Source organism: Pterocles gutturalis, unplaced genomic scaffold (genome assembly GCF_000699245.1).
Source record: "Pterocles gutturalis isolate BGI_N339 unplaced genomic scaffold, ASM69924v1 scaffold6815, whole genome shotgun sequence".
NCBI lineage: Eukaryota > Metazoa > Chordata > Aves > Pterocliformes > Pteroclidae > Pterocles > Pterocles gutturalis.
Genome location: NW_010140655.1, coordinates 63,366 through 87,707, shown reverse-complemented (window position 1 = coordinate 87,707; position 24,342 = coordinate 63,366). Strand labels below are relative to the sequence as shown.

General features: G+C 44.7%; 1 protein-coding gene across 1 annotated transcript in view; it reads left to right on the top strand.

Moving 5' to 3' along the window:
• The window catches only part of LOC104469298 (potassium/sodium hyperpolarization-activated cyclic nucleotide-gated channel 4-like), a 99,512-nt gene that overhangs the window by 20,757 nt on the left and 54,413 nt on the right, over nucleotides 1-24,342 (top strand). The window contains exon 3 of the mRNA XM_010083753.1: nucleotides 8,487-8,910. Within this exon, the coding sequence (XP_010082055.1) occupies nucleotides 8,487-8,910 (424 nt within the window). The remainder of the gene's footprint in view (nucleotides 1-8,486; nucleotides 8,911-24,342) is intronic.

Genomic DNA, 24,342 nt, shown 5'->3' with positions numbered 1-24,342 from the left:
CCAGTAATAGCTGCATCCAGGCAAGTGAGAAAATATTACTAATGCTGTTTTTAGTTGGAAATGGGATGTGCTCTATTGGCCTTCGTACTCCACATTTAGAGCCGGAACAAATGAAGTCCCTTGTGGCTATCTCTGGTTCTGTATGTGCTTCCCCAAAGGGGGAAATGAAATCCTGTTTATTTTTACCTTTCTGGGAAGATGGGGTTCTAAATATAGATTTAAGATATGGTTTAATTTGTTAGGATGATATCTGCAGGCAGGAAGGCAGTATGACTTGAGGAGAGGGGTCAATTGACTACTTCATGCAGAACCCACTGTGACTTTTCTTATTCTTGGGACATGTTTATGTTTCAGCATTATTGGAAATGAAGTGCAGGAGCCTATTGTTTCTGTGTGATACAGTAGATCTGCAGACCAAGGACTAGGTGTAAGTGTTCTAACACATTTGCATTTATCGAATGGCAGGCTGCACATAAAACTCTTGAAAATGCTTATACAATTTCTGTTAAGCACACTGCAGGGTTAGGTGGTAGTCCTTGACTTTACAGATTAGAGGTCCAGAACTCTTATTATCCCAGGACATGGGCAAGGTAGGCAGCAGCACTGTAGCCTCCATGAAATTCTCTGTCCTGACATGCCTCAGAATGTAATGAAACGAGACTCCACAAGGTTTGCTCTGTCTCCGCGAAACTGAGCTTAGTGATACCACTTGCTGTGTATTTCCCATACACCGTATGGCATTTGGGGGAATTTGAGTGAAAGATAGCACTATCTAGTAGTTAAGAGTGCTGTTGTCTAGCCAAGTCACTTAAATTCTATCATCAGCTTCCCTGTCTGAGTGAAAGTTAAGTACATTTATGAGAAGGGGTGTCAGCAGCTCTTTAGGATAAGGTTCCATTTTTTTTTTTCGCTTGAACAATACTTTTCTTAATGTGGTTTTGTTTCATGACTGGTGCACTTCAGCGCAAAGGTAATACAAAGTGCTTGAGTTTTCAGAGACAGAAAAATGTGAAGCACAATGAAGTTGTTCCAACAAACAAACATCAGGACTGTCTGCCTTAGCTGATTCACAAACCCTGTTTAAAACTGACTAGATGGAGGGGATACAAGTGTCCCTACCTTCATAAATCTAGTTTTTGTGAAGGACAATCACCACCAGTTTCTTGGCGGCTCCTCTAGCAGCTTCCATAGGCAATGCTGAACATCCCGGCTATCCAGAAGAGCCCTGGAGGGGAGATTTCCCTGGAGGCCCCGGCATGTGGCATGTTCTCCTTCTCTGCAGAGACCAGAGCCCACAGGAGGCGAAGGCTTTGCCATTTCTCTTTAGCTAATACTTGATGAAAAAGGTAACTTCCCTGGTAGTGAGCTCACGTTGCGTTCTGCAGATTTTGACCAGGACCAGAGGGAAGTGCAAGGTGCAAGGCTTTTATAGTCACAGCAATAAAAGCCAGGGCTCATCCAAGGTGCTCTCTGTGGTCCACTCTGGCAGAGCGGCTGTGCTGACAGCTACCAAACTCTGTTTCTTCAGAGCACTGAGCTGTTTCATAGCTCAGACAAACATGTTCCCTGATAGATTATCTTCAACATAAGGTCTGCTTTACTACTTCTCAGTTCTTTTGAATTCTCCTGTAAAAATCTCTGACACGCAGATCTTAAGAAGCCTGACAGCAGAGTGGGTGTATTGTGGGTACTATCAAAGAACTAGTAATTTAAGCTAATTCATATTGATATAATGTGTTGTGGTTTGTTACATTAAAGAAAGGGCATAATTCACAATGTACTATGTTATAATTGGTTAAATGCATCAGTGCCTCAAACGTGTTGTTTGCAAATTGTCAAGTATAGCTGTAATAAAAACATCACTAAATAATGTGTAAATTTCTATTTTTGCAATGGAGAAGAAAGGAAATTCCCCCGTTGTTGCTACTGATCAAATTACAGTATACACCATGACTGGAAACCTCTTCTGGAACTAGGCAACCGTATTTTCTGGATAGTAGTTCTACCTCTGAATCAGTTTAGTGTCTTGTAGTCCATCTATTTATAATATGGGATGATAATACCTTCTTAATTATGTCTGCTGGGATCTAATTAATATGTGGACATTACTTTTAAAAAAGCAGGGTGTTGATTATTGTTTAATAATGCAGTGTTAGATTTAAAAATTGATGATGGAGAAGCAATAAAAAGCTAGCGTGCTACCCGTGCTTGGACTGCAAATGCCATTTTAAAGTATTACATAAGCAAAAGCTTTCTTAATTTTCCACTCACGAAAATCCATGTAATTTTATTTTAAGGTAATAATATGAGCATATATGTTAAACTTGAAACACGGTATGGAATTCTGCACTGTTCAGGTGGGATTAGGTGAGCAATTATGTAGGTTGGAGATAATCTAAGTCAAAGGCTAAATGCAGACCTTGGAAAATATCTCGCCTCAAGTAGAACTGAGAGTTGAATTCAATGAAAAATTTGTCAAAGACAACACATGAGTTTTAAGAAATGTAGATGCAAAGTGCTCCAAGGCATGCACCTGGTTTGTAGTGGACACTGACTTGTGAGATATCCCTAATCATACACCTGCTTATGTAAGCACTTAAAATTCATCACTAGCTAATTAGTCCTTTTGCTCCTGATAGGAAAGTTAATTACCTGCAGAACTGATCCCATCTTAGTAACTCACTGATACCACTTACTCTCTGATACCCAGCTGAGGCATCGTGATGACTACAGCCTCTAAGTTCAAAAGGAAGATGAGTAGTTCAGACTACCAGCTGTCCAGGGCTCCCAGTCCTGCCTCCTTACTGTCACCATGAGGAGATGGTTGGAACATCCTCCTTAGACCCATAGGTGCAGGTAATCTGAGTGTTGCCCTTAACCGCTGTATCAGCCCTGGGTATATCTCCCATCTTTATTTCCTGTGTATTTGCACCAACTGGCAGTGAGGTTGAATTTGGTGCAGCCCATGTTCTGTAATGGACAGGGACAACCACGGCTGAATGAAAAGCAGGCAGCCAGGGAACTCTAGAGGCTGGGACAGAGCAGAGCTCTTTTCCTCACTCTGTCCTAATGCATGGCTAATTATCAGTGCTCTCAGGGGTTTTATTCAGGATGGCAGAGGATACATGTTATTTGCATAGATTGGTCAGAAGGAATTAAAACTATTTGTCGTATTCTTTAGCTAGGTCCCCCTCATAATTTCCCATTATATAGCACGCAGAATATTTCTGTAAGTCATTTGGCTCTTTTTTTTAGTGGGTGTTCATTTCAAAGAGGTTTTCAAGTGCACAGGTTATTTGAATAACTCACTATAAGTAAATTAATTCTTCTAGCAAGTGAATTCTTGGACTCGCTAGCTGGTTAAGTGTCCTTTAGTGTGTTTAGGAGCAGTGAATCACCATGTTCCTCCTATTATCTCTGTGAATAATGCAAAGTTTGTAACTCTTCAGTAGAAATACGCCTACTTATATCTGGGAGAAGTAATGCTTCCAGAGACAGGGAATGATCTCTTCCTGCTTTTTCTCCTTCTCTCTCCTCTGTGTTCAGTTACCTATGTGAATGGCTGCTTTCTGGAGTAAACTTTCCTCCCAGCGCTGCTGCTTTGGCCACACTGACATCCACTAATGCTCTTTATAAAAGATGGTTTCTATTTCTAGCCTGACTAGCAGTCCTGGGAATTAAAGCATGACCTCTTTCCTTTCAGGATAGCTGCTGGTGAGCACAGCAGTGTCTAATTCAATGTGCAGTCCAGAGGGGCAAAAGGGAGCTGCCACTCTAGAGAAAAGGGCATATTTTCACCAGCTATTTAAAGGAATAATGTGGCAATTCCTCGCCATGCAAAGCAGAGGATGGAGATGTCATTTGTGACTCAGTAGGTGGCACTCTGTTTCTTGACTCAACACGGAGCCAGTGCTCCTGCCTGAGCTTGGGAGAGCAATTGGATTTGTCTTTGGTTTTGGTTTTAGCAAGATCTGCTCATTAAAGTTCTGTTCTTGTAAGGTTGGGAAGGTTGGCCACAGTGGCTGAGCTAAATTCCATTGCTGGTGAGAATAGCCTGGCTCTGGCATTTTCAGTTAGATGCATTTTTATTTTTGCTTTCTTTCTGTGCACTTTCAGGTAGCGCCTCAGTTCAACTCAGAGTTGGCTGCCTTTCAGCAGAAGCTGAAAACATCCAAAAAGCTTTGTTAATTTAGAGGTGAGGTTGCTTAAGTCTATTTTCTCTTGACAGTGCAAATACTACAGAGCAAGAACAGAAGTTAAGGCCACAAATGTGCCCCACTCAGGGGCAGGCTTTGAATCACTGACTGACACAGTGATGCTGACCTCTGCGATTCACTATTTTCTCTTCAATTGGTCACTCTCATTCCTGAGCTCATGCACTGTAAGTGGTTACACTGTATCATGGAATAGCTTTGAAAAATCAAGGTTTATTTAATTAAAAAAATGACATCCGAAAGCAATATTCCTAGCCTGCTGTTACATTATGTGCTAGACAGAATGGCAAAATGATGTAACTTTCTGGTCAAAACCCACAAACTAATACCTACAAAGTGTACATACTATCAAATCAACTGAGTGACACTAACTGTGCTTAAAGAGCGCATGTTCTTGAAGTGTCTTTGCCATACTAATTCTCAGATGCATGCTGTTACAACTAAATAATATATTAGGAATTAAAAGATCGGAGGTAGGGGTGCATGTAAAAATGTATTTGTCAGACCTAAGAAGCGTGCATACAGTAGGATGTAGTATAAAAACCATGTATGTTTGAACAAGACATCTGGTTTATATAGTGCTGCCTGTTCCCTGTGCTATGAGCTGTTCAGTCACAGAGTCAACTATAATAAAATAATACATTCATATTTATTAATTTTTTATGTAGGCTTTTGAAAACAGGAAGAGAAGTGAAAAGAAGACAGGATATCAGAGGAAGATGTCTATGAGATGCATCTCTGTTAAACTCTTTCAAGCCATATGAATAGGTTCAGATCTGGTTAGACTCAAGAATCAAATTCAGGTCCTAACCCTTATTTAGCCTCAGACTTTGGTGGACAAATCCCATTCTCTTAATTTTGCCATGCAGCTTCTCCATCTGCAAGACAGGGATAATAACTCTATCTGCCTCTCATGGGTGCAGCGGAGCCAATTTCATCATTGTCAGCTCTCTGGAATCCCTGGGTGAGACAAGCAACAGAAATATAGAAAACATGGGTTATTAATAGCTGGTGCTTGCCCTTACGTACATCACATGCACCGTTAGTTATTCTGACCAATAATTTACAGGGAGGGAAAAGATGTTCCCCGGTGTAAATACAAAATGACACCTGGATGATATTAGAGGTGTTGCAGTCCCTGAGAGTCTAGTCAGTCTAAATCCAGTGATGTCACCCCAGGCACATCATATGTCATATGTGGGTAAAATTAAAACGTGCAGGAGCTGTGGAATCTTAATAGATAAATTTGAACTTCTAGGCAGTTTACATTGGAAAGGCAGGTGAATTTCCTGTGCTGCAGTTGGTGTGCAGACCAAATTCCTGGTGGCTTTCAGCATTTTCTGCCTCCTTCGTAGAGTCCAAAGGTTATCTCCTCCCGATGCACTGGATACCCTTTGATAAGCAAGGGTGCATTGGACACAAAAGTTTACCTTCTGTGTTTTGTAAGCGATGCCTTTAAAGGTCAGAACTGAGGGGAGCCTGTGACAATAATCTTGAGTCACTAGTCCACCCCTGAGGAGAACTATGGTTTAAGAAACACTTGGCAATGAATTTTAGCACTTCATCTTTGCTCATCCACATTGCAAACCATGATTCTCTGGAGACAATTCAGCAGTAATAGCAGACTGGGTCTGAAGAGTGTGCGTGAAATGAGTTTGAAGATCTTCGCACTGGAATAGCATGAAATGCTGTAAATCAGGATGCAGAACAGCTGACTGTGGTATGACCACACTTGACTGTAAGAGACTGGGGTAGCAGGAAGTGCTCCAGTCAGGCAGAAATCATTTTACTGGGGCTGTGTGTGTGGAAAACATCTTACTTAAATGGTGAGCCATCCTAGCCACTGTTTTCATTGTCCCCAGTTCCCACTAAGTGCTGAAATCATCAGCCAGCTTAGAAATAAGAGACAGAAAAATCCGAAGATCTCTGAAGAAAGCCATTTACCTTTAAGTCTGTGCATGTCTGGCCATGTCTGTCTCATGCCATTAATTTGAAACTTGGGAAAAAATAATTTTCTTTGTGCGTATCTCCTTCTGTATCCCCCAAGGCAAATTAAAGATGGCTGGGAGGTTATTTGTTTGCAGTAATAATATACACGCTGCTTCCAGGCTTCCTGCTATTGTGCGATTATCTAGATTAATTGACTAGGAAAGCTGCAGCATCATCTCAGGCCCTTAATAAGGAAGACCGCAACATGGATTTATACAGTATTAATGCATATTACTGTGTGACACGGCCCTGCTCTTAGAAGCATATGGACAAATCTCATTGCTGAGTGTCTACCAGCACCAACTGTGCTTTTATACTAAGTGAAGGATTGCATGCTACCTTGCCTGCAGGGCCATGGCGCCTTGAGAGCATGGAAGAGATAGTTGATGACATTTTTAGAAACCTCGTTAGTGGATAACTTTGCTCATACTGAAGTCAGTTCCCATCAGCCTCTGCTGAATGTTTCTGAGAATTGCTGGTGTGCTGCTGGTCTGTGACCCTGTCTGTACATGTGTAATAGCTGGAATCTGAAATATGCTTTTAGGTGCTTTGAAGTGTTATGGTCTTAACAGGAAGAGAGAATCTATACAGAGAAGGCTTTTAAGGCATATTCTGCCCTTTTTGTTTTCATGCTGAGAGTTTAACAAATCAGTGTATTTGCCTCACTATAGTGATACCGTTCTGCAGCAGCTCAGTCTGGTCCAAGGCCCAGGCTTAGGCTGAACAACTCTTACCAAAGCTAGATTTTGAGAATCTTTGAGCAAATCTATTTCTCTTAAAGCAACTTGGTGATTTTGACTGTCAGATAGAGAAGCAGCATGTGTGTGTCCCTCTTCAGCAAACCAACAGTTTCCTTCATTACACCATTGTAAATCTAGAGTCACTCTGGTGACTTTACTGGTATTGAGATGATTGGTTTAAAGGAAGGCTCCATTCTCTTCCTTGAGTTAACTTGCTGTCATTTTTTTATGGTCTAGGGAGTCAGGCTTATTTGCTACTCAAGAAATTAATAATAACAATAATAATTGTATTATGAACACCACGCTAATTTGTGTGACTGACTGAAAGACCCACCGCAGCTTTCTGGATGTTGCATCCTCAGGTTTAAGCAACTAAACCTGATAATTGGTTTGCTCTGTGTACTTTGCTCATTTGCTGTGACAAGTGCATCTTAATACAATTTATTTATGATAAAATTATATGTACTACATATTATATACTACAAAATTATAGTAGCCGCTCTGTAGTATACAATGTAGAGCTGATGAAATCTTGGCAATATGAAACTATAGTACATTGGCATCTCTACATGTAAAACATTTGGAGGGGACTGGAGCACCGCTGTGTTGGGCAATGAGTCTTTGTGATGCTCTTCAGCAACATATGAGACCCAGAAAAAATTTTGGTCCTCACTGGACTGGGTGAGTTGTGGCAACATTGTGTGATTGTGTATCTTTTACACTAACAACTGGGGAAAATCTTAAAAAATCCCAAGCAAGTAAATTAAGAACTGCATTCAGACTGTGCGTGTGCCTTCAAAAACAAAAATGGATATTGTTGTAAGGCCCACTGAATAATATTGACTTGCCACTAAAGTAAAGATAAGTTTCTTGGAGGCTGTGCTTCATGGAACAGTAGTTAAATGTTGTCATTGCTTACTTTAGACATTAAATAGATATGTCCAGGCATGTGATTCTCAGCTTTATCAATCATTTCTGTACAACATAGGAGTCTACAGAGTGGGGACTATGCTCCTAAAGTCCAGGCTTAGCGTAGGCTTGGCTCAGCAAGAAATCTGAACTGAGCGCTGCAGAACACAGCAGAGTCTCCAGTTCCATCCTGATCCCAATCAGTGCTAGCAGCTTCTGAAGATGGCTCAGACAGTAGGAGTAAGCTGATGATTTTAACCTCAAATGGCTTTATTGGCATAGGAGCTCTGAGGTCTTCCAAATACTTGTTCTCTCTCTTTATTTAACAGTCGCTGTAGTAACTGTAAGTACATCAGTCTCCTCTTGGGTGGCCCTGACGTCCCAGAGTTTTGAAGTGGGCATGTCCAGCCATGTATTCAATTCCTTTCTGAACCCTCTAAGCCAGAAGATGAGTGTTCATATGATATTAAGTACTTAATTAGCAGCTCATGTACTCTGAGTACATCAGGCAGACTAGCAGAGCGTAGGGAATGAATGACAGTAGAGATGTATAAAGCACGTTAGTTCTGTTGACCTGGGCTCCCTGATCTCCCACCCTATAGCTGATCACAGATGTCTCTGTCTTGCTGTCCAGGTTTTATTGGGATTTGACCATGCTGCTCCTGATGGTAGGGAACCTGATCATCATCCCTGTGGGCATCACTTTCTTCAAGGATGAAAACACTACTCCATGGATTGTCTTCAATGTGGTTTCGGACACCTTCTTCCTCATCGACCTTGTCCTCAACTTCCGAACAGGCATTGTGGTGGAGGACAACACAGAGATCATCCTAGACCCACAGAGGATCAAGATGAAGTACCTGAAGAGCTGGTTTGTGGTGGATTTTATCTCCTCCATCCCTGTGGACTATATCTTCCTGATTGTTGAGACCCGCATTGATTCGGAGGTGTACAAGACAGCCCGGGCACTGCGCATCGTGCGTTTCACTAAAATCCTCAGCCTCCTGCGGCTGCTGCGGCTCTCCCGGCTCATCCGCTATATTCATCAGTGGGAGGAGGTGAGCAGAGGCTGTGATGCACTTGCATCCTAAATCTTTTCTCCACTTATACTGGTATTACACAAAAGTGCTTTCTTTGAATGCCTATTCTCCTACTTTATCCCAGTGTGAACACTAAAGATTTGTGTCTTGAGTCTAATGCTTTGCTTTTAGCAGGTTCCCGAGAGGGCTTTCAGTATATTGTTACTTACTCGCTTGAGACTGTACTATCTGCTTCAGGATCATAATATATATAATCTGTGGAGACGATGCCTGGGCTGGAAGGAGAGTAAGTACAGGTGGACCCCCAGCCGGAAGTGTGTAGTGACAGAGCTGCCTGTGAGGGGAGCAGTTAGCCAGGCAGTGGGGTCTTGCCCTCTCAGAGCCCCGAAAGGTCCAGAAACAGTTGAGAGGAAAGGTCTAGAGCCAGCTGATTCACAGAACCTGTGGCATTTGTTTACCCTTTTACATGCTTATCTCATGAATAAATGCCTTAGAGATGTATTTATAACCTTCTTGCTTTCTAAATTCTTTGCCACTGTTAAGGGGAAGAGCGAAGAAGAGTGGTCTGCAGTCAAATAGGGTCTGTTTCAAGACATAAAGGTCTAGTGAAAAGCAAGAGCCCCACTACCCCTGAACCACGTGCTGTTCCCAGGGGAGTTCCAGGACTAAGGGTGAGTCGTCAGGCCTAATGTAAGTGAAGCCACAACATTACAAGTAGCTTAGAGAATTTGTTATTTTTTCCTATCTCCGTGCTCTCCAAAGCAGAGAGAAAGCTCCCTGCAGCTTTTTCCACATGTCAGGAGCATATTTTCAGGACAAGGAAAGCTGGTCAAGGCAATTTCATCTTCCTCCCCATACTTTCTGCTCTGCTTTGGAGCAGAGGCTGATGCAGAGCATGATCTAATGCAGAGTGTGCTCTTGGGAATGTGAAGGGAAAGCAGCCATGCAAGTCATGGCTAGATTGCACGGAGCTGTCAGAACACTAATTCATGCTGGAGCTGAACCGTTTCCTCCTCCCAGCATCACAGACGCAGAGGGAGAGCACTGGTGCATACTTTACAAATTTCAGGCTTCATCTTTGTGGTGTTACAATTTGTGAATGCTTCACTTAGAGCAGAGTGTGATGCCGTGTTGAAGTTTGGGATGACATTGTGCAAGGTGCTGTACAGATGTACAGGGACAGACGGCTACAGCCCTGAAGAATTCACTGCTAGGTTAATTTGCTTCATAACACAGGCAGGCAGGAAATGCATAGAGAGATGGAAATAAATAAAGGAGAAGTGTCTTTCCTGGTGTGACTCAGTAATCAGCGACTGAGCAGAGCAATGAAATATCTCCAGGTCTGTTGTCTTGTCCCTTGGTTACATTGCTTCTGTGTCCTCTAATCCCAGAACACTCAGGAAAGGCAAGTTGGTGGCTTAGGCTGTTGTTAAAGTAGCTCCTTCTTACAGATTTACATGTAGCCACAGCAGTGCAGAGCTACAGACTTGCTTGTTTCTGCTCCTTGACTTCCTTTCCATAAAGTGCTTGAAGAGGATTTAAGCATATTCACTGTTCATTGTACTGAATTTGTTTTAAAAAATAACAAAATGAAAGCAAGTAAGCGCCCTTTCCCTGTCTAGCTTCTCACACAGTTTCACTGAGCAGACATTTCTACTTTCAGAATAGAAATCTGTGGGGCGCTTTGCCCTTTTGCTGGCTGTCATGGGTACTGGGGGCCAGCATGGCCAGGTGCTCTCTGGATCCCCCCTGCAGAACAGACTCCCTGGAGTGATGCAGTGCTGCAAGTGGAAGGGACAGATGGTACTGGATTGCAGTTTGAGACTGCAATGCAGACTCTGTTATGCATTGCAGAGCCCAGTAGAGCAAACATGATTGTCTTTTTTTCAAACAAGGCTCAACCCAAGCAGCAGTTTCCCAGAGAGAGTGTGATACTGGGAGGCTTTCCACCTTCTCGAATGGGGGAGGGCAGCAGAGAGAAGGGGTCACTGGTGCAGTGCATGTTACAAAGCAGCAAGGAGATGGGGAAGAGACGTGCTCCCTGGAACCAACTGACAGTTCTTTCTTCTTACTCGGAAGTGCCTACAGATGGTCCATCTGAAGGTTCACATTAATCTTTCCTCACTGCACAGATCAGGAGTGGTGATCTGGAATTGTTAATTCCTGTAGGATGGAGCAGTGTTGGACTAGAGTTTGGTGTACACAAAGGGCAGGTTGCTGTGCAGAGTTAAAGAATGAGAAGGACTGTTGGGAGAGGAGGTTGCTGAAGAATTCTCTTCTCCTTTGCTCTCCTACACTACTACAGGATAGGTAGTATCCTTCTCTCATAGGCTCTTTGCCTATGACCAGATAAGCTAAAAAAGACTCGTGAGTAGGTCATGCTGGTCTGCTGGAGAAGAGGATGTGTGGCGACTATAGGAATGTCTAGGGCAGTTGAGGCAGAGTTAATGCAGGTGGATGGACTAGTCAGAGAGGGAGCATGCTGTATTGTCTCTGGATAGAGCATCCCTCCTCACCTGTGCTGAGCTTATGCAGTGACTTCTGATGGAACAATTTCTGCTGCTTTGCTTGTAACTACTGCTGAGACTCTGTGTCCTACATGAGGAGGAGAGGGGGATCCAGTATACACAGTGATGTTAATCTACTTACTCGGCGTCCTAGAAGAACATTACATCTGTGCATTAGTGTAACTCTGAGTACAGGGGTAAGTGGTCACTTCCTGAGCTCGCAGCGAGCCTCTCTGTTTCTTTCCCTGCAATTGTCCATGCTCTGCATGAATTTATCACTCACCCTGCAGTGAGAGAGAGCAGCCTTCTCTAAGGCTGCAATGCTGTAAAACAGCCAGCCACTCATCAGTTCCAGATCGATGAGTCTGTGGGCTTGAGAGCCACTGGTTTGAAGTACTTGCACCATTCTGGCTCAGCAGCGGACTACTCTGACATGCTCCCCCAGATCTGAAACAAGGGCTTTGGGAACTACAGCTGGGCAAACACCCTAAAGAAAAAAGAAAAGAAAAAAGAAAAACAATCTAGTACACTCATGTTCACTGGAGTACGAAAAAAAGCTTAATTCCAAATGTGGCAGTTTCATTTGCATTATCCATTTTGCATGAGTGGTCCAACGAATGAATTTACCAGTAGGGCAGAATATAAATAGAGTCTTTCTGAAGTGTCTGCCGTATCTACCCTGCAGTAGGAAGCTTGATTGCAATGCAGGAAGGCATACTTGCATGGGCTTGAGCCTAGCTTGCCTGAACAATAGTGTACTATAAACTTCAGTGTCTGGTAGTTACCAAGTCCATGATTGAGTCCAGTGCAGGAGGGCTGGCACAGTCTGTGTCTGGAGCTGTGCTCCCAGGGTTAGAACGAACATGGGTACTCCAGTCATGCCTTGGTCATACCCAGGAAAGCTGTTGTCTTGGCCTTTGAACCACCCCAACAGCTCTTCAGGGTGTCTGGGTTGGCCAGTGGTTCTTGACTGTGTGAACATGGAGGCACATTGTTGCTCACAGTCAGGAGCCCGGCCTTCACACTGTTGTCTCTGAGAAACTGTTCAGAGGAAGCAGGCTCTGAACATCGACATCCTACAAACCTTATCCCAAGGTCACCCAGCAGAAAGAATAAAAGCAGAATAATACCATGTAACCCATATACTCAATCAAAATGAACCAATGCAGTTCAGCTTGTGAGTGTTAGACAAAAAAAAAAACTCTTTAGGTTTTCACTGGCAAAAATGATTGATATTTTTTCTTTTTTTCCAAGAGCAATTTGCTGAGCTTTCCCTATTTTATGCACAGTATCTATCCCTGTGTTTGGTACCAGGATGCAGTAACCTACATTTAAGATCAAACTATTTTGACTTATGAACAAGGAACATTTATTGGGACAACAGCAAAATCCTACTCCTATAAATTGGGTTCCAAATAGCACATAGTCTAAGATAACCAAAATATTTTGAGTTCAGATTCTATGTGAAGGATTATGATGGAAAGGAAGGGAACTAACTGGTTTTGATATATATCACAATGATAAGGTTATTGTGAGTGGGAGGATTTTTTCAGATCTTGGTCAGAAAAAAAGCTATCGTTTTAAATTTTTGCAGCTCAAACCTGCAGAAGAGGACAATTCGGTGATTTTCAATCTATCACATCAAGGAAAATTTTCCTGAATGCTGTCCTTTTCTTCCCTTGAGTTTCCATATTACATAGGCATTTTAGAATGGAGGGAATGAATTTTCTCAGGTCTGTTACTGGCCACAGATTACATCATTTGAAAATTGACATCGCTTTTAAGAAGATTCAAAGATATTCAGAAAATGTATTCAAAGGCTAGAGGGCCTATGTGGAAAGAGTAGGAGAGAGCTTCCAAAGACTATGAGAATTTGTCTCCAAATTGATTTTTATTTTGATTTGAACAGCTAATTCCCTTAGTTTCTTCTGACCTATTTGTAGCCTTCCTTAAATTAAATTAAAATAATGTGGCTAGTGGCCTGGGGGATGTAATGTTAGGCCAAATCCATAACTGGATCCTGAGAGGGGAGGAGCTGGGCAAAATGATTGTTCTCAAGTAGCACAGCAGGGTCCCATTCCATGAGCAGTTCAAAATAGCTTAGCAGATTTTTTATCGATATGATTTGCAATTCTGTCATGTTAAATAGCAAGGCAGACCCATGAGAGTAACTCATTAAAACCCCTGGCCACCCTTGAGTAAAATCAGACTCAACAAACACTGGTAATGTGTCAGGGAGGGGGAGAATGGGCTGAGTTTCTTCCTAAATTTGCATTACCTCATTTCTGAAGGCAGCATTATCGAGTATTTGTCTTTAATGTTATTACAGGAGCTTATTAGACCCATAATGCAAGTTATAGTAATTTGCATTCTCACTGCACAAAGCGACCCAAAACTCAGGCATCTTTTCCTTTTAGAGAAAAGCCTGGCTGCACGAAAATCGATGGCAAAAAACTCTTGTTGACATATTAGAAGAAGGTTGTTCAAGATTTCACCACAGCCTTTTACATTGAACTGTTTTCAGTTGTGCAGCACAACATCCCTGCGGAAGGAGGACAGACAACCAAAAAAACAGATGTTCTCCATGCCGGTACAGAACACTGCATTTTTCCTCACTTGCCTGTGGGCAGCTAGTGATCCACCCCTTGCCCTGTGCCATGTTACCTTTCAGGAGAAAGAGACTTAAAATATTTTTTTTGTTGGAGTTTGTCTTTAGCAGGAAGTTCTGCTGCTATAATGTAAATCAAGCTTCTCACCTGGGCAACGGGAATACAGTTGCAAAGAGAATATAATAAAAAAATGGGTTATAATGAATTATAAGGAGCCAGGCAAATATTTGAATAGCTGTGCAGCTACAGAGGTTGCCATAAAAAGGGAAAAGCCTTTTTTTTACAGTCACCTTCTGGCAGTACTTAATGTGTCTTCTGTCAACAGGATGGTATGATAGGGAGAATAGATGGCTTGAGGGGCTGGGATTAGGGCACGGAGCCATTTGTCTCTAGGTCAGTAGTTCAGATCCAGCTTGCAGCAAGTGAAAATCATTTGCTGTCTCATGGATGTTTTTTCTCTGATCTGCTGTTAATAGACAGGTGCCTGTGTGACAAAATCATCTAGGGGACTGGTAAGCCTCAGGCTCCCTGTAGCAGCAGCAATGGGGTTAAATTCCCCCACACATCTGAAGTGAAGTCCCCACTGATCAAGGTGTAAGGTGTGTTAATGAGACACATTGCCTGCGCCCAGCCTCTGGTTCTCTGTGTCAGAAGGGCCACCAGTCTGGGTTTTTATGCTGGGATGGAATTATAAAGGTTTTCAAAAGAAATAGGCTGATCTCCTAATGATCTCTAATCACTGTAATAGCTGATTGCTGCTCCAGCCTTTCATTTTCCTCTTCCCTCACCCTCCTCCTAGCCTACTCCCGACATGTCCCTTCACTGGACACTGGTAGGCTTGCCTTTCTCTCGGGGAGCTCACGTCTCTCTGTTTCTCTGCCAATGCCAGCTGCCTGCAGCTCAATGCCCATATCTTGCCAGCTGCCTGTCATTTTTCTTCAGGCCATTGTTTCTGGAGCGGGGTTTCTGGCAGACTTTATTATTGCTGTTGCGTTACAATAACAGAGGGTCCTCAAAGGAGAAGTGCTGGAGTCCAGCATGAGGAGATTCCTCCTGCAATCAGTATCATTTTGTAAGATTTAACACCATGGGGGCTTTGCACGTTATTGATGAGGCATGCCGCGGCTGCAGTGATGTAGGGACCCTGGCCCCTCAGCATATTGACACAGCCTGCCGTGTTGCTGTCATATAGCATCACAGCATGCTTGTGGAGGGTGTTGAGACCTCCATCCAGTACATCTGGAACAGGCAGAGGGGTCTGGAGAACCCTGCGCTCTGACTGCAAAGCTGAAGGAAAACTTCTGGGAGCCTTGTAAATCCCAGCAGAACCCTGTGAGCTCAGGAACCAGCAAGGGCAGTGCCCGCTTCCCTTAGATGTGTAGGAATAGAGATTCACACTCAGTAGGGCTGTGCCCCATGGAAAAAGCATTGTGAAGGCCAGCCTGAAAGGGCTTTATCCTCCGTGGAGCTGGAATTGAGCAGCTTGGGTTGTGTCAGTAAATCATATGGTGTATATGTGATGTCCATATATATCATGCTGATGTTAGGAACAGCCAATACAGCTTTTGGAGCCATTCAGAGGGAGATTCCTGTTAGCATTTGGGTTGCTGATCTGGTGCCAAATCTGGTTTTGTCTTTTAGCAGCATGGGAATCATGTTCTGCCAAACTCACGCAGTACTTTAAGGCCAGTGTGTCTCAGGCATATTAGCCATGGCAAAAGGTAGCAAATTAATTGCTCCTCTCCTTGAAGCTTCTTCCAGGAAGGCACTATTGATTGCATTCATATCAAGTGAACAACTTTAATGAGGTAGCTGAAGAGAACAGCATTTCCTCGCCTCACTTTTTGTATTTAGCAAGACAGGGTTGGGAAGGAACATGCCGAATATGTAAGCTGTGTGCACGAAGCCGGAGCTTGGCCCAAATAGGACCATGGAAAATAAATCAAGTTGGTTTAGTAGGGGGTGGGGGAAGAAAAGGGGATTCCGGAGTGTAAGAAGGAACATGGCAGAGTGAGCTGCTTTTTGCCAAGAAATGTGGAAGTCAGTTACTTCATCTCCCCATGGACCCATTCTCGTGTGCTCTGAGCCAGTCACTGGGCAAGGGCAAGTGCCAGATGGGGACCTGAACAGCTGCTGCTGCTGGAGCTGGAGTGAAAGGGAGAGCAAAGCTTTGCTAACAGGAAGAGAAAATACCCCACTCACAGGGATAATGAAGGGTTTAGATTCTGGAAAAGAACCTGCATCTAAACAGCTCTTTCAATATGTGTGTGGTTTCTTCTGTCTGATTTGCTGTGCTTGCGTTCTGAAGCACCACTGGACACCAGAGGAACCCACGATAGTGGTTACCTACCTAGTCCATTTTGTTCTAGTAAGTGGATGGGGCTGGTGGGAGAGAAGAACCAGTTTTCGCTCCACCTCCCCCTCTGCAGATACAACACCCTGTAGCAAGTGCTGTTGTGTTGTGGAGCTCAAGGCAGAGCAGAAGCCTGAATCCCTCTCCCAAACAAAGCTCACTAGGATGGAGTGCAGTATTCAGACCTCAGGCTCCATCACCACCACTCGATAATACTGTGAGTTGAAGAATTTATATGCGTTGCCAGGCAAACAAGGTCACCAAAGGCAACCTCTTGCCTTGCAACGGTGCTGTGCACTGAGGAACAGGAATAGGGCAATGTCAGCCATGCAGAGAGGTCAGGACCCATCCTGCCTGCGGCGCTGCACGAGGGCTCAGCTGGCTGCAAGGACCTGACCCTGGCCAGACTGGCTGGGGAAAGAAGGAATGTTCTAACACAGGGCAGCAAAACCCAAGGCCAAGCTTTGGCTCTGAGCAGTTCTAACTTCCACTCTAGAGAAAAAGTTGCCAGCCACAGTGCAAGACTCTCTGCAACACACCAGTGCTGGAAAGCCCCAGCCCTGAGAATGTTTGGTTTTCACCCTCTTTTCTTTGTGACAGAAGGGTGCTAATACAATGCTGAACAGCCTTACTTTCCCCACTAGTTTGAAGTGAAAGGAAGAAGTCTTTCTAGGGAAGGACAAGCTTCACTCCAGAGTGAGGCATGGAGGGATGCAAAGGTTTAACAGGGAAGAGCCTTACTGATGAAGTTATTTTCTGAGCACCGCTGTGAAAAGAGCTGTTTTGAAGACAGTTTCAGGACATGCAATTATCCAGTTTGCCAGCTTAATGCATTCAACTTAACCTCATTTTTATGAAGCAGAAATCAATGTGGTAACTTTTTCAGAGCTGAGAGATGACATTTTATTCTTGCTTCTTGCATAAGGATGCATATTTTTAAGCTTCCTCTTCTACTTTAACTCCTCCCTCTCCCAGTTTTGATTAAGCAGGTTCCAAGGGCTAGAAGAAAGAGTGAGGCAATTCCCGCATTCCCAGAGTCACATTAGAATGGAAAATGTTTCTAAAATCTCTGCAATACTGGAAAAATTTTCCTTATTGTGTTCTTGGGAAAGGACTTGGAAGTAGGTCTCTGACTGCAGTACAAGAATGTTTTTATTCATTTAACTGAAGCGCCACTTCACCAGGGAGGAATTCTAATGTGTTGTTGACGGTACTGATCTTCACCCCGGTTTTTTGTTCCAAGAAACGTGTGTCCCCTGTTCTCTGGTCTTCCAGCCTCTGTCATCTTCTCTACTCCCACATGGTCTGGGATATTTTGGCAACTATTCTTCTCCCCTTCCTGAGCAAGAAGTCTTGCAGAACTGTAGCTGCCGTAGCTGTGAGCTAGATAATGTCTGTCCTCAAGTTCCTCAACAAGTGCGTGCCATAAAACTGAAGAGAGTAGGGTAATTGTCCTGCTTTTGATTAATATGCCACCGTTCCTACTCCTGGCACTTCCTGAAGTGGGTTGCGCCACACATACAGTGTTTTAATCTAGTGGCACAGGCAAAATCCATGCAGACTAAAGATAAAACTTTACCACAAAGATCTTCAGCCCAGGCTTACTGTGCTGCCACCTGACCCATCATGATTCTCTTATGTTCAAGAAAGTAAAAGTGCTTTACTTTCTTGATTCTTTCAGATAAATGTGAGCTGTACCCCTATCCCTCCTTCCAATCAGTGCCCCATGACTGTGTTTTTTATTATAGAAGTTGACAAAATATTTTGGGCCCCTTGTTTCAAGCTTTTCATAGTAGATCGATGACACAACGGTCCCAAAGAGCAGGGCAGCCCAAGCCCGCCCTGAGGCTCCCTGAGCCGCTCGCTGGGTGTGTGACTCAGCAGTGCTGCTGTGGGATGGACTGCAGCATCGGAGGGACGGATGGTGGCAGCCGGCCACAGACTGTGCAGTGCTGAGCTGGGTCAGCTGCAGAGGAGCCTGGACCACGCAGCACTCGCAGTTCTCACCTCAGGGTTTCTCTACACAATCTGGTTGGTCAAGGGCAGAATGCAAGGGTATATGTTGCATATACAGAGGGAAAGGGGAGTAAAGACTGTGGACTTTGACTTTTTAATCTAAAGAGAAAACTATTTTCCCTGACAATGTCAAATGGCAATGGTGGCCCTATGTACCTTGGCAAACCATGGATCAGGCAGTTTGCTGGCAATTTTGTCTTTGCTATTTGCTTGTCTGGTATTTATGAAGGAGAAGCTAGAAATCAAGGAGAGCTTGATCATGGGAAGCGTTCTGCCATTTGTGACAGCTGGGAAAAGAAAGTGAGAGATATGATCTGAAAACAGAAGCACCAGAATTATTCTTCTGGCTTCTTTCTGGGCTTAGGATAAGCCACATGCATGTAGTCCTGCAATGTTCCTTTCCAAAAAAATGAAGATAATAATGTAGTCACCTCAGAAATCTTAAACAGCTGCAGTTCGTTTACGCTTCTGAGGTGCCATTAGGCCTGGGATCTGCTCTGACAAAAACCCTAAGCAATCCCACTGAGGTATGACATAAACATATACTTCTCTGCTAAGCAACCTTTGGCAGATCCTGCCCCCAGGGCTGGGGGAACCCAGTGTGGAACATATATATCTTTATCTGAGCACACCCTACTGTCTCATGTGGCTTTTCATTGTTCTGTGGTGTACCTAATATCCTCTCCCTTGACCTACTGACTTGGGATGATCAAGGTAGGTGAGCACAGAAGAGGATGGTATCATGGTTACTCTGTATCTTTGATCCTTGATGGTTAGGAGAGAAGGAGAAATTTGGGGAATGTGTTTCTGAGGTTCAGATCCAGCCAGGATGGATCATCAAAAAAGGGTGATGGACTATGCAGTGTGTAAGTGAATTTGGAGTAGAAGGAGACAGGCTGGAGGGGAAATCTTGAGTTAAGGAGTGAGGCAGGTGTGGGGCAGGAGATGAAGATGTCTGGAGACAAATTGGAAAAGAAATGACTTACTGCAATGCTAGTGGAGGAGAGAGGAGCAACACTGGGCAGTGGGCTTAGGGAGGGGAAGTCACTCCGGGGGATACACAGAGCTGTACCCCAGGGAGCAGCTGGGAGTCTGCCCTTGCACAGGATCCCTTTAGGTCTGGCTCCACTCTCACGTGGTAGAGCCTGTGGAGGGTGAACTTTGAGAGAACCTCTCTCTGCACTGGCAGTGACAAGCAATCAAACAAGCATCAGCAGTGCTTCCTTGTAAACTCTGGAAAGAAACTGCGAGGATAATGTCCCTTAAAGCAGCTGACAGGCCTGCTCTACCTCATGTCCCTCGAGGGGGTGGATAGTAGTTAAGACGCAGCAGCTGTGTTTGTTTTTTTTTTTTTTTTCATTTATGTATATATATATTTTTTTTTACCCAGCAAACTGCCGGGTGTTAATTCCTCTTGATTTGCTGTGTCTCAGTGCAGCCCAGTTTGGAGAGGCTGTCCCTCGAATAGGGTTGATTAGACTCCTCTCCAGTATGCATCACCCAAACATCCACTAATTCCACTTTATCCTAACAGTCTGCCTGGCTTTTCTGATGCTACAGAGAATTAAGCTGAAATTGTGTAACTAATTATATAAACTTGGTGCCACCAAAGTCCAGAGACTTCTGTCAGGGCCCAGCAGTGATCACCAGGGAAAGGTCCTGAACAGAGAAATAGCTTTCAGTCATCCTCTCATCACCAGCACTCAAAACTGCAGGCTGGCAATATCCCCTGCAACTGGAAGGGGATATTTTTCTGGTGGGTTTATGTAAATATGTTGTAATACACTGACGAACTTTGGGCCCAGCACTTCTTCCCTCTCCCTATATCTCTGTCCCTGCCTTGTGCTAGAGCACCCATGGGAGATGCAAAGTGGAGCCGCTAATGAGTCATGGGGAGCTTGTGCTGGGATCACCTTGCTCTCTGTTGGCATATTACTCTTCCATGCATCAAAAGGATAAAAAGGGCTGTCATTTGGAGGTGGAGAGAGGAAAAAAAAAGTGGGATTCAGGTCGGTTGTGCCTTCTCCAGCAGGCCCTTCCCACTCCCCACAGGCACTGAGCACTTCTAAGGTCTGTCAGGATGTGCAGACATCCTCCCAACTGCCTTTTTCAGTTGATAAATCACCTCAAGCTTGTAGGTATGAGGAAGGGCAGGTAAGAACTTTTCTCTTCAGCTCTTTTCCCTCCAGATTTGAAATACATGTTTGTATTTTGTCTTGAGCACAAAGCAGACCCAGTCCAACTCTGGAATGTGAAAGAAATATGGAAGAAGGCCAGCAGTGTGGGAGGAAAACAGAATGAAGAGGGCTTCTATGAAATGAGACTGTAAAAATGAGAGAGGGAAAGGCATGCTGCATCATCTGCTCTGTCCTGGCATAGAATTGTCTGGTTGATCTTCAAGGGTTGTTGTCAGGTAAATTTTAAATGTGTCAAGCAGCAATACCTTGTCACTTTTTTTTGAGATGTTCATCTTGCAGCATTGTCTTGTATACTGTGAAGGGGATCGATTACTTTCCAATGTAGTAGATTGCCATGCTTAGCCAGGGTCTGACTGTGCGTGGCCCACAGAGAACAAGGGGCCAGAGAGTGGAGAGCTGCTCTTTGCTGTTGTCGGGGGGAAGAGATTGGCTTCTCCAGCATGGAGAGCAAAAGGAGAAATCGCTCTCATGTCCACTATGAGGAAGAGGGGTCAGCATGTGACCAGACTGTGGATCCATTCTGCTTTGCTGCCTTAAACAGTGTGCTTGTGGGTAGAGTGCAGCTGTGCCTCAGGGGAACTTGAGGAATCCTTCCTGGAGCTTCTCTCATCACCCACGGCAGTAATGTTGCTGGAGATGAGGTACAAGCACACGATGATGATGCTTCTCATATACAGATTTTTTGCCCCTCTCCTTGCCCTCTTCAAGGTCATTTTAGCAGCTGGCAGGGAAGGAAGAACACTGCCCACTTTAGGAAGATGGAAAAACCCCTTCAGTTTCCATCCTGGCTCACTGTGAGTGCTGGGAATGCTGACGATGAGGTCTGGAGCCAGGCTGGAACATGTTCATCTGGCCTTTACCCTCTCCCTCCTCCCCGTTTCCCAAGGCACAGCGTGCCGCAAGCTCCTACAGGAGATGGTTCCTTTAAAAGGAACCTTATCGCAAAGCACTCTCCCCTTATCTGCAGCTTTCAGATGTGAATGTGCTGCACAGAGTGCTGACTGGGGACCTGCAGCAGCTGGCAGCAGCTTTCCATCTGCTGCTGAAAAGAGGAAGCTCTCTGGATCTCCCTCCCAGCCTGTCTGCAGCAGTGCATCTGCTAGACCAGCCATGCACGCTCATGGGAGAGGCATCCTCCTCCTTTTAGAGATTCACCAGCATTGCAGAAAAACGCATACGTCTCTCTGCCAGCTTTGCTCTAGTCTGAATATCAATAGCACTGCACAGGGGGGACCTTACGTGTCAGAGCAGGATCATACCCCCCTGAATACCCGCGGGCCCTGGTGAGATTTGCATAGCCCCTGTGGAGGCTTCATCTTCCCTGCTCTTTGTATTCAAGCAAACTTGCTACTGTGAACTGGAAGTGCAGTGCGGCAAGCTTCTGAGGGTGAAAGCGCTGAACTGCTCTGCCATTTCCTTGCTTGATAAATGTTGCCCCAGCCTGAGCGATTGCCAGCTGCAGGATGTGCTGCTCATTTCAGCCTTTCCTTCCGACCTCTGCAGCCTCTGGCCAGCAGCAGCAGACAGAGGGGAAGCAGCCTCAGAGCCCAGCGTTTGACCCTGATCAACTAATGGGGGTGAGGGAAGGGAGGAGAGACAGTGCTACAATCAGTCATTTGAGTGAAGCAGTGCCTGTGTTGATTAGCTAGCAATTTTTCTGGTAATTTGGAGGAAAATTTGACTACATGTGTTCCCTCCTTCCTGGGGGAGACATGAGCTCTAGGACATCACCCCAAAACTTCCTGTACTGTTTTGGAAAGGGGGAGAAACTATTATGTGGGGGAATCTTTCAAACAGAAGAGCAGAGGAGAGAATATTTCCACAGTGATTGAAGAGGAAAGATGAAGCTAAAAGGGATGGACCATATTTTGTTCCAGACAAGGCATTTCCTCAGCATGGGGGCTGGGCATCAGCACCCCATACTATGGCTTCTTGCTCCCATCACTCATTTGCAGATGGTCCAGAGCTGACCCTGTCTGACAGCTAACAACCAGCTCCTTGCCTCTGAGGCTTGCAGTTCAGTGCACCGTGGGTTGCTTTTTGGAGCCAGGAAGGTGGGAAGGTTGCACCGATGCACCAGCTTAATTGACAGCTGGCACAGAAAAGGGGATGTGCTGATGGATGGGAGGCAGTTGCCAACTCCAGATGCCAGCACTGGCATCAGAAAAGTGGCGGGAGAAAGGGGCCAGGAGCAAGCCGGGGTGGCGTGGGGAAACAAGCCTGGGACATAACCATGTGAGGGGGTTAGTGCGTAATTCTGTGTTGAAAGCCTGGCATATGTGGCAGCCCAGGTGGCTGGCTGGGAGGCTGGACTGTGAGAGCAGCCGAGTGCTCTGTGTCCTTGGTCCGGAGCCTCCTGGGAGTGGGACAGCAAGCTGTGCACTTTTCTGCTTACTGTTGGAAAGACTCGAAGCCAGGTGTGAAGGGCTAAGCTCCCTGCAGCTGCTAATTACAGGAGAGCACTGTCAGCCAGTTCACAGGCTGACCAGGGAGAGATCTTCTCGATTCCTGGAGTGGTGACAGCTGGAGGTCATCTGTGGTCATCAGTTTAGGGAGAGACATCCTTTCATCTTGTGTACATGTGTATATTTGTGTGTATGGGGCTGACAACTTAGCAAAGCCCAGCTGGCTTGCTGGAGGGTAACAGGACATACTGGCCAGACGCTTGTCTTTGTGGCTGGCCTGGCCTTGTCCATGGCTGTCACTGCTGGTATTCACTTTAAGTCTTTTGCGATGATAAGGATTTGCCAGGTCACCTTGGGTGCACCGAATTATAGAGAAGATATGCTGGGTTGGGTAGATACCGGTGCAATTGCAGCTGCTTGCAGAATCCTCCTGTACTCCCTATCAGCCCAGATTTCTGATGCCCTAAATGATGTGGCTTCTTACCTTTCCTTTACCAAGCTAATGCTGCTAAAGGAGCTTTACAGTCAGTATTTTGCCCTGATGTTCAGTTTAGGGTTTTCCCTAATTACATCCCAGTACATTCTGCTCCATGCCCCTCACCTCAGCCCTGATGATCCTCAACACTTGCCTTCTCACCTCCCTCTTGACATCCAGCAGATCTGAAGAAGAGAGAGTTGCCAAATTCTTTCTCATTAGTCTTGTCAGAAGTGCTTGCATCCTCCATGATATTTAATCTACAGATGAGAGATGGGATCTGTAATGAAATACTGATGTTCAGATCATTTCTTGTCTCTGTGATAGGGAGAGTTAGGTTGCTCAGATCCAAATACCAATAATTTGTTAAAAATCTGGACACCAGTCTAATTGTTCCAAAGATTAAAGGGCCTGGGGTTTTAGGAAGATCAAACAGGAATATCAGACATCTGTTCCCGACTCCCTTCCATTTTCAGTCTTCGCGCTAAGGGCTGTGAAATATGTGATCCCTCAGATTATTTTGTTCACTGCTCTTTGGAGTGCCCACACCCATCTGCGTGCTTCAGAGCAAATGCTCTTGAGGAAGTCACCAGTTCGTAGGTGGTCACGAAGAGAAACTTCATTGCAGTTCCTGCGTCTCACTAGCTGCCCCCATGTGTACAAAATTCTGAAGTATGATGGTGCTGTGAACCCAGAAGATACTCTTGTAAGTTTAGTGAGAGGAGGCTAAATCTTCTGTCTTGTGAGATTCCAGCTATATCAGACACAGAACTGGGAAATCAGATCCCATGGTTCTGAATTCATGCTAAGGCTTACACTGATGAAGCAGGCTTGTATCTGGGTTCTCCCATTCAGGCTTTGAAATCTGAAGAGGTCAAGTTTGGTGT